The following is an 11,819-nucleotide window of genomic DNA, read 5'->3' as shown; positions in this document are numbered from 1 at the left end:
TCATGTGATTAGCGGTGTTAAATTGGAGTTTTCTTCAGAGGTTCTCTCTCCATCCGCTGACCTCTTCCTTTTTCGACCACCTGAAAAACAGTTTGTATGAGTCTGTAGGCATGGGAGGACACTATTCCCTCAGAGAATAGCCACAAGTCCAGCTATGGCCTGCAGCAGAGATTTCCTGGAGGGGGTCAGGTGAACCCCATGGAGTGCCTTGTGGCTGTGCCTTCCCTCCCCAGAGGGCCCAGCCCTCCTCGTGGGCAGGTGGTGCTGCCACATGCCCTCAGAGGGAGGACTGGTCTCAGTTTGACGTCCTGTGAGCCACAGTTGCTGAGTTGAGCTGGGAGCCACTCCCAGGGATGCCTGCCCTGAAATAGCCTTCCTTAGGCATGGAGGCCGGTGGGGGCCATTACATAATTGTCCTCAAGGACAGAAGAGCCATCAGTTCCCTCTCTGTTGGTTTTAGGAAGGAACATTTTCACCTTTTCTCTCTGCTTTGACTTCTGTTTATGGAGGATATTTCTCTCCTTTAATGAAGTCTCCTGGACACTTTAAAGTTTTTCTTTAAAGGACTAGATAGTAAATATGATAGAGTTTTCAGGCCATATGATCTGTCCTTGTGGCCTTCCCTTGTGGCCACGAGCAACAAATAGGTCTATGATCCAATGAGTCTTTATTTACAAAAACAGGTGAGGAGGGAGGCCAGAACCTAACCTGTGGGTGTGGACTGCAGACTCCTGTCCCCGAGGACCACCAACTGAATGCAGCAGATCCGCACACTATGAAGGGTGCCGCACTGGCCCAACCATATCTATTGTGGATATCCACAACCATACCTCACTGGGTTTCCCGAAGGGAGCCATGATTGCTCCAGAAGGAAGATCCCGGCATGTTTTTCTTACCAACCTGCAGGGTGGCTTATGTCTGGGTGAGGAGCTACTCACTCAAGGTTCTTAGCAGCTTCTTGCCCATGGTTTCCTCAAAGTCACTACTGCAAGGGCTGGTCTCTGTGTCCATGTTGATATTACAACATTCTTTGTCTGATGCTGAGAGAAAGGAAAGGAGAGGGAACTGGATGTCTTTCCAACCTATGGCCCAGGCAGGGATCAAGGCAGGAGGATTCTGGGTGCTATCCCCTAGTGGGTGAAAACTCAAACAAGGTGCCAAGTCAGGGTGGGTGTGACAAACGAGGGAACCTCAGGAAGGTTCTGGTCCTGTTAGTGAGAGGCATTTTAGTGCCACAAAAGGAGCAAAGACACAGAGAACATGAGCAGGACTCATGCAAAGTCAGAAATAATTCTCTCCCCTCCAACACTGGCAAGAGAGAGGGGAAGAGAACACTGTTCACCCAATAACCTTGACAAAGAGCGCATTTGAAGACAGGCGGGGACATCCTCCTCTACTTGCACAAACCCTGGACAACTGCAGGCCTCAGTAACAATTGGGCACAAGGCCTTGGATTCCCCCTCAGGACCCGGTGGCGATTCAGAGAGCCACAGTCTCAGAGCCAGGAAGGTGTCCAAGTCTTACCACCAATGCAATCGAAACCAAACTGGGAAAGCAGAGTGTTGTGTTGGAAATTGCTGCGCAAGGAAAGCCATGAGGCTGAGCTGCTTCTAATGTGGTCTGTGGACCTGGGCAAGTTGTTTCCCTTCTCTTAGGCAGGATTAGATGTTCTCCAAAGACTATCCCATGGCCTTCGTCCTTATTTCTTTGCTACATTTTCTAGCTACATGCTTTAGCTATTAAATTTGATATGTGTGTGGGAAAAGACCATCAGTCCTAAATTCAGGTCCTGAGATTATGTATGTCCCAGATTTCTTACACATTCAAAAACGTTGCCTCATGGATCTTAAAAATTGATGAGCCTTTTCAAGTCATTTCTGCGAAGCTGAGGGGTCTCTTCCTCTGTGTTGGGAAGAAGAGTCTGAAAGATCAGGTAGAGGAACTATTGGCCTGGGGGCAGTAGGCAGAAGAGATGCTGAAAGCTCAGGGAAGTACACCTTAGTGTGGGGCAAGCATAGAGGATGTCAGGACTGCTGGGACACTGGGAGCTTGGAGCAGTGCCGCTGTCACCGCAGAAGTGCTCAATGTCTTAAACGGAGGTGATACTGTCTGTCTGAGACCTCGGGAAAAGTCCTACAGACTACCTTTAGTCTCTGAGGGTCCAAAGAAAGGGAATAGCCCTGGAGAAAAGTTAATGGCTAACGTCAGTTTCCTAATCTGTAACATAGGTCTAATAACAACTACCTAATATTTATACATCATGGTACCAAACAGTAGTACTCTGTGTTATCTCATTTATACTCAAAGCTACAGCAACTTATACCTATTAAGAAAAGGAAACTGAATCTTAGGCTAAGTAACTTGCCCAAGATTTCATTTTCTAAATGAAGGAGCCAGGGTCTGAATCCAGGCAGAAATGCAGCTCCTAGCTGGGCATGGTGGCTCATGCTTGTAATCCCAGCACTTGGGAGGCTGAGACAGGAGGATCGCACAGGTTTGAAGCCAGCCCCAGCTACTTAGTGAGGCCCTCAGCAACTTAGTGAGACCCTGTTTCCAAATAAAGTATAAAATAGGCCTGAGAATATAACCCAGAGGTAGAAAAGCCCCTGTGTTCCCCCAGTACCAAAAAAGGAAAGAAAGAAAGAAAGAAAGGAAGAGAGAGAGAGAGAGAGAGAGAGAGAAGAGAAGAGAAGAGAAGAGAAGAGAAGAGAAGAGAAGAGAAGAGAAGAAGCTCCTAACACCACCTTATACAGTCTTCCTGGGAGAGTGAACTGGACGGGTCTCATGTGCGGTGGGTGTGCTATGCGCATTAGTGCTTCTTCCATGGCTGTGCAAGGAGATGGGAAGTCTGACATGGGCACTGGGGTGCTGGGATTTCCCTCACCCAGCCTGCCCATGGCCATCCTAGTACCCAAGGCTGGTGATCATCCTGCCCCTCTGGGCCCCGCTCTGACCTGCTGTGGTGGGAACAGCCGTAGGTGACAGCGAGAGTTGCTGCGCCCTGCACTCCTCAAAGTCCGTCATTTCTTCGTGGGTGAAGGCTATCTCCTCCATCCTCAGGTACACCACCTCACCAGGGCTCCTCAGCCCGTCCGAGCGGCTGCCTGGGGAGTACAGTGAACACATCACCTCTCTGCCTGCAGGAGGCCTGGGGCTCCTTGGGGCCTGCGATGGCAGTCCTGGGCAGGCCATCCTCACCCCATGGCAGCCCAGCCCATCCGCCCGGCTGACTTACATGGCAGACTGGTCCTGTTGCCCAGGAGTGTGAGGGTGGTGTCATCTTTGGGGGTTTGGGGTGTGCCCCGGGCCGTGGGGGCCTTGGTAGAGTCTCCGTTGGCGAAGGCCTCCATGTCTGGCGACTGGGGTGAGCTGTCCATGTGGCAGGCGGTGAGCGCGTTCTGGTACTGCTGGCGTGTGATCTGGAAGGAAGCATGTGGAGGCTCAGGAGAGTTGGGCAGAGCCCTCCCAGGATGCAGTCACTTCCCTGAGCTCAGCATAGCCCCACTGGGGTGCTTGGACCCCTGATGCCTGTGACCTGGGGGCTCACCCCAGCTGTGCAAGCCCTTGCTTGTCGTCAGTTCCCACTGCTCATTTTTATCAGCTCCAGACTTTCTAGTGTACCTGGAAGAGCTCAAGTTTGTTTTGTGTTCTAGAATGAAATACCCACGGCTGGGAACTTTATACAGAAAGAGGTTTATTTGGCCCTAGATCCTGGTGGCTGGGAAGTCCAAACAGCATAGCACCAGCATCTGGCGAGGGCCCCTTGGCTGCTTCACAACATGGTGGAGAAGCAGAAAGGGAAATGGTCAGGTGCAGAAGGTGCCAGGCAAATGGGGTGGTCTTGCTTCATGACAACCTGCTCTTAGAAATAACTCAGTCCTGGGAGAACATTAATCCCTCCCATGGGTTGTGACTCTATGACCTAATCACTTTCCACTAGGTCCCACCTCTTAAAACTCTACCGCCTCTCAAAACCATTATATTGGGGCCCATACACCGTAGCACATGAATCTTTGGGGGAACACATTCAAATCATAATCAAGTCATAGCACACAATTTATGTAAAGCTGTCTTAACCCAATGATTCTCAAACCTCAGCATTAGAACTACTAACAAAGCAGTTGCTTTACTGTAGTTGTATTCTTTAAAAATGGTTGTTTTGATTTTAATCTAGGTTAGCAAAGAAAGCAAAGTGACTCTTTGCTTCAAAAATATAGCAGGGAACACACTGCCTGCTCAACAGCTTTGGGTGTTGGTTTTGTCACTTTTAGGCGGGGCAACCTTGGCTAAATCATTGACCTCTCTGAGTTTGGAAAGCGGTCCACCCAGTGATAATGAGATAATGTAAGTATGTTATAAAGCTGTTAGGAAGCCGGGCGTGGTGGCGCACGCTTGTAATCCCAGCATTCGGGAGGCTGAGACTGGAGGATCCGCTGTTCTGGGACAGCCTCAGCTACTTAGTGAGGCCCTTTGCAACTCAGTGAGACCCGGTTTCAAAATAAAGAATAAAAAATTGGGCAGGGGGTGTAGCTCGGAGGTCAAATGTCTCTGAGTTCTATCCCCAGACCCGTAAACAAAACAAAACAAAAGCTGTTAGGAATGATTGTTTAGAACAGGTCTCACAATCCGACTTTATAATTGGAAGCATTTCAAATGCAGGGGTCGGACTTCCCATCTCATTCTGTCTAAATTGTCTCTGGCACATCATGAGATACTGTGCTGGGGGCGGTGTTCTTTCTGGCCAGAGTCAGTGTGACTGGTGATGCTGTGAAGGCAACACCAGGTCTTGGGAAAGTAAATCCTTAGAGAAGAAAATGTAGCGAAGGAGAACGTAGGGGAAGGAAGCAGATTCCTAGCAGGGACAATGGGAAGGGAAGATGGAGAGGAACAGACAGTGAGTGAGGGAGAAAGGAGGAAGAGAAGGGGGTGTGTTTTGGTTTGACTTTGAAATGGGTATGAGGGCTCTGCACTCCAACTCTACTCTATTGGTTGGTAGATTGGCTGTGTCCTTCAAATTAGAAGCCTCTTGGGAGTAATAACTGTTGCAAAATGCTCTACCAAATAAGGTAGAAATAAGGTAAATAATAAGGTAACTAATCTGTTTACTTTTGGAAAAGTCCTGTCCCTGTTGTTCCTGCAGTGAGAGTACCACTCTCTTCTTGTTCTTAGGAAATAGTGATATGCCCCTCCAGTTACCTGGATTCAGGTGTCTAGGGAATCAAACCAGCTCCTTAAGCTTTGTCATAGAGGACAGATGAGTTGGGAAGGGAGGATTACTTCTGGTAATAATGCGGAAAAAGGGGGATCGGCCACCTGTAAGGTACCGGGTTCCCCATCACTGGAGGTATTCACACGACTTTAAACCACTGCTTGTCAATGGTGCTAAAAGGAAGTTTTAGGAAGCTACAGCCAGGATCTAACAGGGGAAGTGGTGGTATGCAGGGAGTGGGCTGGGGGTAGGGATAGTGGTTGGGGGAGGGTCTGCACTGTTGGTGGGGAGCTGTATACAAGAAAGGCACCACCCAATGGTTACCTTCTCTGTGTCTCACAGCCTTGCTTTCACTAAAAAAAAAAAATTGTTTTTTTTAAAAAACGTAAACTAATACCATGCCAAAACAAAAAAAAACCTGTTGACAAGGCATCACTCTAGAAAATATATTCAGGGTATCAGTCTTTGCCCTGCTTCTACAGCTCTATTTCTAGATTCAAGCATCTCTTCTCATCAGTTCCCTCCCTCTGCTCAGCAGCCGATGACACTTTTTTTTTTTTTTTAATTTTATGTGCAGGGGATAGAACCCAGGGCTTGCATGTGCTCTACTACTAAACTACATCACAGCACCTGACAATTTCTTTCTTTCTTTCTTTCTTTCTTTCTTTCTTTCTTTCTTTCTTTCTTTCTTTCTTTTTTTTGGTGGTACTGGGGATCATGGAAGCCCTTCTACCTCCGGGCTACACTCCCAGACCTCTTTTTTAAAAAAATATTTTTATTTGGAAATAGGGTTTCTTAAGCCAGCCTGGCTGGCTTCCAACCCATGCGATCCTCCTGTCTCCGCCTCCCAAGCGCAGGGATTACAAGCGTGCGCCACCACGCCCGGCTGACAATTTCTTTTTATCTAGCACAGTACTGTTGGATAGAAATATGAGTCACCTAGGCAATTACAAATTTTCTAGTAGTCAGTCAGGCATGGTGGTGCACACTTGTAATCCCAGTACTTGGGAGGCTGAGACAGGAGGATCTGGGTTCGTGGCCAGCCTCAGCTACTAAGTGAGGCCCTCTGTAACTTAGTAAGACCCTGTTTCAAGATAAAGAATAAAAAATAGGGCTGGGAGTGTAGATCAGAGGTAGAATTCCCCCTGGGTTTGATCCCCAGCACCACACACACACACACACACACACACACACACACACACACACACACACACACAAATTCTAGTCGTCATTACACTAGAAAAAAGAAACAGGTGGGATAATTTTGGTATTATATTTCATTTAACTCAATACTTCCAAAATAATTTCACTTCAACATGTAATCTGTATAAAATTATTATCAAGGAATTTTACATTCTTTTTTGAACTAAGTCTTTGAAATCCAATATGCATTTTATGCTTAGCACATCATTTTGGACAGGCCACATTTCACGCCCTCAACAGTCACACGTGAGGACTGAGCTACTGTACTGGACAGCAAAGGTCCAGCAGGTCTTCTGCTAGATCTAAGCTGCTCTTCCCAGCTTTGATAATATGACCTTGCACGGCCAGCTCTGCTTCCACTACTCACCTTCACAGAGCTCCTGGTCCAGCCCCCTTGCTCCCTCTCCAAAGTCCCTTGACTGCACTGTTTCTGTTTTTCCTACCCACTTATGGGCATCCCTTTGCATGGGATTGTCTTAATACCCCTCAGATTCCCTCTTAATTTTTAAAGGTCCAGACATTCCCTAGCCAATGTAGTGTTTTAAAAGTTCCACATCATTTTGTAATCATTTAGATGCTACCCTGAAGGTGGTCACTGTTATTTACCTTATGTTTTCTCTCCCTCACTAGGACTTAGTCAACTGACAAGGAAGAAGATATGTTTTATGTATGTGAAATATATTTGCATATTCATGTGTTATATATGAGTATCTTTTGTATTTCTTTAGTATATTTCATGGTACCCAGAACCACTGTTTATGCTCAACAAATACCTACTGTTTGGTTAATAAAGGTAATCAAACTACTTTTCAAAAAAACAAGATGTTTCTATTTTCTTTTCATTGCTATAAATACAGTTATTTCTTAGCAAGAGCTTGAATTCAAAGTGTCTTCTCTTATACTTTTTCTGTTAAGGATTCAAACATTTTCTGAATTATAAAGGAAAAGTTGTCTGTTTATCTTGAATGAACAAAAAGTAAGGTCACCCTCTGGACATTCTGACTTAGCACTAAGGTATACAGAAGTTAATCTTTAGACTAGTGTGATGTCTCCTGTCATTTTATGATGTTCTGTTTGAACTTTCAACTTTCAGGTGGTTTATTCATCTCTACAAACATCATCTTGCAATTTAGGGATTCAGCCACCAGATGGTGATGGGGTCTCTTGGTCCAGGTTACACGACCTAGACCTTAGGACAACTACCAAATATTCTTGGTTTGATAATGATACTTACATTACACACTTCAAAAAAAAAAAACTCCTAAGAATTCTTTGGTACCTTCATAAGTTAATTTATTACTTGGGGGGTGGGGAGCAAACCCAGAGCTTTCCATTTGCTAAGTATACATTTTCCCACTGAGCTACACCCCCAGCTTGTTAATTATGATGAATCATGGCCTTGTCATTCCTACAGAGCCATTAAATGCACCTTTATACATCATTTTATAACTTATCTTGAAATTAAATTACTCTGGGATTTTATCACTTCTGGAACTTCAGTTTTTTGGATTTGAAAAGTCCTTGCAGAACCTCTCTGAAGCCAGCAGCAGGGGCCCATGCCTAGGAAAACACTTCCTCAAAACTCTTCTTGGGCCTGGTATGGTGACACATGCCTGTAATCCTAGTATTTAGGAGGCTGAGACAGGAGGATCACAGGTTTGAGGCCAGCCTCAGTAACTTGGTGAGCCCGTTTCAAAATAAAAAAATAGTTCTGAGGGTGTAGTTCAGTGGTAGAATGCCCTTGGGTTCAATTCTCAGTACCACAAAATAAAACAAAACAAACAAAAGAACAATTTATTGTTTTATTGTTTTTATTTTTTTGGTGGTACTGGGGTTCCTGGAAACCCTTCTACCTCTGGGCTACACTCCTAGACCCATTTTTATACTTCTTTTATTTGGAAACAGGGTCTCTTAAGCCAGCGCGGCTGGCTTCGAACCTGCGTGATCCTCCTGTCTCCGCCTCCCAAGTGCGGGGATTACAAGCCTGTGCCACCACGCCTGGCACAAAAGAACAATTAAAAAAACTCTTCTTGGGTTAAAAGATATGGGCAATGGGGGGGACAGAATAGATAATAGAGCAGCCTACACCAGGGCCTAACAAACTCTACTAAATCAGGAGGAGGAGGAGCCAGGCATGGTGGTGCATGCCTGTAATCCCAGTACTTGGGAGGCTGAGATAGGAGGATCATAGGTTCATGGTGAACCTTAGCAAATTAGCAAGCCCCTCTGGAACTTATTAAGACCCTGTTTCAAAATAAAATAGGGCTGGGGGTGTAGCTCAGATGTAGAATGCCTTTGGATCCAATCCCCAGAACCACAAAAGAATAAGGGGGGGGGACTAGGGGTGTAACTTGGAGGTAGAACACTCCTAGGTACCAAAAAAACAAACAAAAAAAGCCCCCCATAAACACAAAAAACAAAACCAGGAGAAGGCAATATTCAACTTTAGTGTAAGGCATACATAATCTTAAATGAAAAAGAGACGGGCATGGTGGGACTGCTTGTAATCCCAGCATTTGGGAGGCTAAGACCGTAGGATCACAGTTCGCAGACAGCCTCAGCTACTTAGTGAGGCCCTTCACAACTCCGTGAGACCCTGTTTCAAAAATAAAAGGAATAAAAAATAGTGCTGGGGGTGTCGCTCCGAGGTAGAATGCCCCTGGGTTTCATCCCCAGTACTGCAAAAAAAAAAAAAAAAAAAAAAAAAAAAAAAAAAAAGAAAGAAAGAAGAGAAAAGAAAAGAAAAGAAAAGAAAAGAAAAAAAGAATAACTGGGCATGGTATTGCACACCTGTAATCCTAGTACTTGAGAGGCTGAGAAAGGAAGATCACAGGTTCAAGGTCATTCTCAGCAACTCAGTGAGAACCTGTTTCAAAATAAAAAATGAAATATGGCTGGAGATGTAGTTCAGAAGTAAAAGTCCATGGGTTCAATCCCCAGTACCACCAGAAAATAAAAAATAATTAAAAAATTTAAAAAGAACAAAAGAGAAAAACCAAATACTTGTGTTACAAGAGCTTGAACTTAGTCAGCAGGGCTATCCATTATAGTCAAAGATTTTAAGAGACCAATGCCACAGGTTTAAAGAGATTGGGGAATGATGTTTTAATTGGTTAGTCTTCTCAATTTCAAAACATCTAGGTGAAAAAATAGGATCATGTCATGTGCTGCTGGTGGCTCTGATCAGGGCAAGGTCCTTTGGTCTAACAAAAGGACAAACATCTGTTCCTGAGAATATGTGGCATTGCTTCACCTCATGGAAGAGACTTCCCTTTTATGCTCCTGGTTATTTGTAGTATGTTCCCTCGCTTATGTTCTGGGGTGGAGATATGAGATCATCGGTAGGTTTTAAGTCCTTATAGAATTTCCTGCTGGGCATTCCTCGTAGCATATTCCTCTCTGAGGGGCTGCCACATCCATCTCCCCAAAGTACCCTCCAATCCATGCAAACCTAGAGATGTTCCAGAAAACTCTGGGTTCACAGTTGCTCCTTAAACCTGACTCCTACGGAATTTCATTCACTCCCCCACCCCAGCATTAAATCAAATGCTCATATTGAGTTTTCTGAACTTATGTAAAGGATGTTATAGACGGAATGTTTGTGTCTCCCCCAAATCTCTACGTCAAAACCCAGTCCCCCACGGGAGGGTGTCTGGAGGTGGGGAGGTGACTAGGTCCTGAGGGTGGAGACTGGAGGATGGGATAAGTGCCCTTATGAGAAGAAGGCTTGCTTGCTTTCTCTGCTCCCCACCATGTGAGAACACAGGAAAAGGCCATCTGCAAAGGAGGAAGCAGGCCCTCGCCAGACCCTGGACCTGCCCACACCTCGATCTGCGCCGGAGCTGTGAGAAGTAAATGTCTGTTGTTAAAGTCACCCAGCCAGGGGTAATTTGTTATAGTGTCCCAAACTGACGAAGACAAACAGAAAGACCCAAGACAAAAACTTAAGAAAAATTCCCAGTGCACTTAAAATAGAATCCAAACCCCACACTCTGGCATATACTGCCTCTGAGGCGCGACTTCCGGCTCACACAGCTCCTCCTTGCTCATCAGGAGCCAGGGCTCAGACCCTTGACCTACTGGGCTCCTTCCTGTCTCTGTTGTTTCTGTCCTGAACATTCTTTCCACTTATCCCTTCAGGTCTCAGCAACAGTGTCCTTTTCTCAGCCTGCTCTGATAGCCATTTTGAAAGCAGAGGCCTTCTCTGTGCTCCTCCTGGCCCCCTCTGTACAGTCACTGTTTATCTTTTGACCTTCCCTATTTTCTTTCTGGCCCTTATCACTACTCAGCACGAGGCAGACATCAATTAGATACTTGCTCAAACTCATGTGACTTTCCCTTTCTTTTTCCACACACCATGTGCCCGATACTATCAACCAGTAAGAACTGGCACATGGAATTTCCCTTCCGTGCGTCACCAACCTCCACTTCAGAGGAAGGTGTGCGTTAGCAATGACAGGGCTCCGGGGCTGGAAGCCACAGGGAGGACAGTCAGGGGCTGTGGTTTTCTAAGGTCTAACTTTTTTGTTGCATTAGACTTATTACAGGTCTACAGCACACACACTTGTAAGTAACACATGGTTAGCTCACTTCTCCCTAATTTCCTATGACTCTCCCAAAGCCAAGTGATTTCAGGGCTTGGACTCTGAAGGCAGCAGACTCAACTTTGAGGCTTGCGTCCACCACTTACAAGTCATTAGATCTTGTACTCAAGCCTCAACTTAGGTACAACTGGAATGACAGCAATACTGTTGGCTGGTGGGGGATTTATGGATAATTCAGGCAAAGGACACAGCAAAGCTTCTTGTATAGAGCACCCTCCACACACCAGAGATTGTTCTACCTGCCCTCCAAGCTCTGCCCCTCCTACTAGTAATATCCCATGGTTATTTCTTTTCATGGCTCCTTCTGTCAGCTGATGTTAGTTTTAGTTCAGGCTGTCAGCAGAGTTCTGAAACACAGAAAGCCAGCCAGCCAGCACGCACCACTCCAAAAGATGTGTTCTAGACAGAAGGAAAGAGACTTCTTGCACTCTGATTTCAGTATACTGGTCATCATCTGGCCTGCAACTGGGACAACACTTACCAAGTGGAGTCATTTCTTTCATTTCTTTGGACTGGGATAATTGGGGCTCTAGCCAAGATCTCAGCCCAAATTTGTAATGGTTTGCTGAATGCTAGAAAACAAAACCAAATCTAGTATGCTTTACAAGGGCCCTAGAAAGGGGGAGAGCAAAAAAGCCTCCTGTGCAATGCCAACCTCAGTGGATGACGTGCACAGTTTCCTCCCCTTAACTGCGAGGCAGTGAACATGACTGCCTCTCTCTGCGGTGTCTGCTAAGTGGTTCTCTTAATATCTTAGTGACGCTAAGGGGGTGTTAACAGTTCCTGCAAAGGATTTTCAGTTA

At 45.7% G+C, this 11,819-nt stretch overlaps 1 protein-coding gene across 1 annotated transcript in view; it reads right to left on the bottom strand.

The window, feature by feature from the left end:
- Positions 1-11,819, bottom strand: part of CNNM1 (cyclin and CBS domain divalent metal cation transport mediator 1) — a gene marked incomplete at both ends in the record, with an annotated part of 61,660 nt that continues 49,841 nt past the window's right edge. Inside the window, 4 exons of the mRNA XM_080694848.1 lie at positions 1-80; positions 939-1,040; positions 2,955-3,104; positions 3,236-3,419. Of these exons, the coding sequence (XP_080550974.1) occupies positions 1-80; positions 939-1,040; positions 2,955-3,104; positions 3,236-3,419 (516 nt within the window). The remainder of the gene's footprint in view (positions 81-938; positions 1,041-2,954; positions 3,105-3,235; positions 3,420-11,819) is intronic.

Source organism: Muscardinus avellanarius (assembly GCF_963383645.1).
Source record: "Muscardinus avellanarius genome assembly, chromosome: 4".
In the NCBI taxonomy this organism is placed as follows: Eukaryota; Metazoa; Chordata; class Mammalia; order Rodentia; family Gliridae; genus Muscardinus; species Muscardinus avellanarius.
The sequence above is the reverse complement of the archived record's forward strand: the minus strand, read 5'-3'. Positions and strand labels throughout refer to the sequence as shown.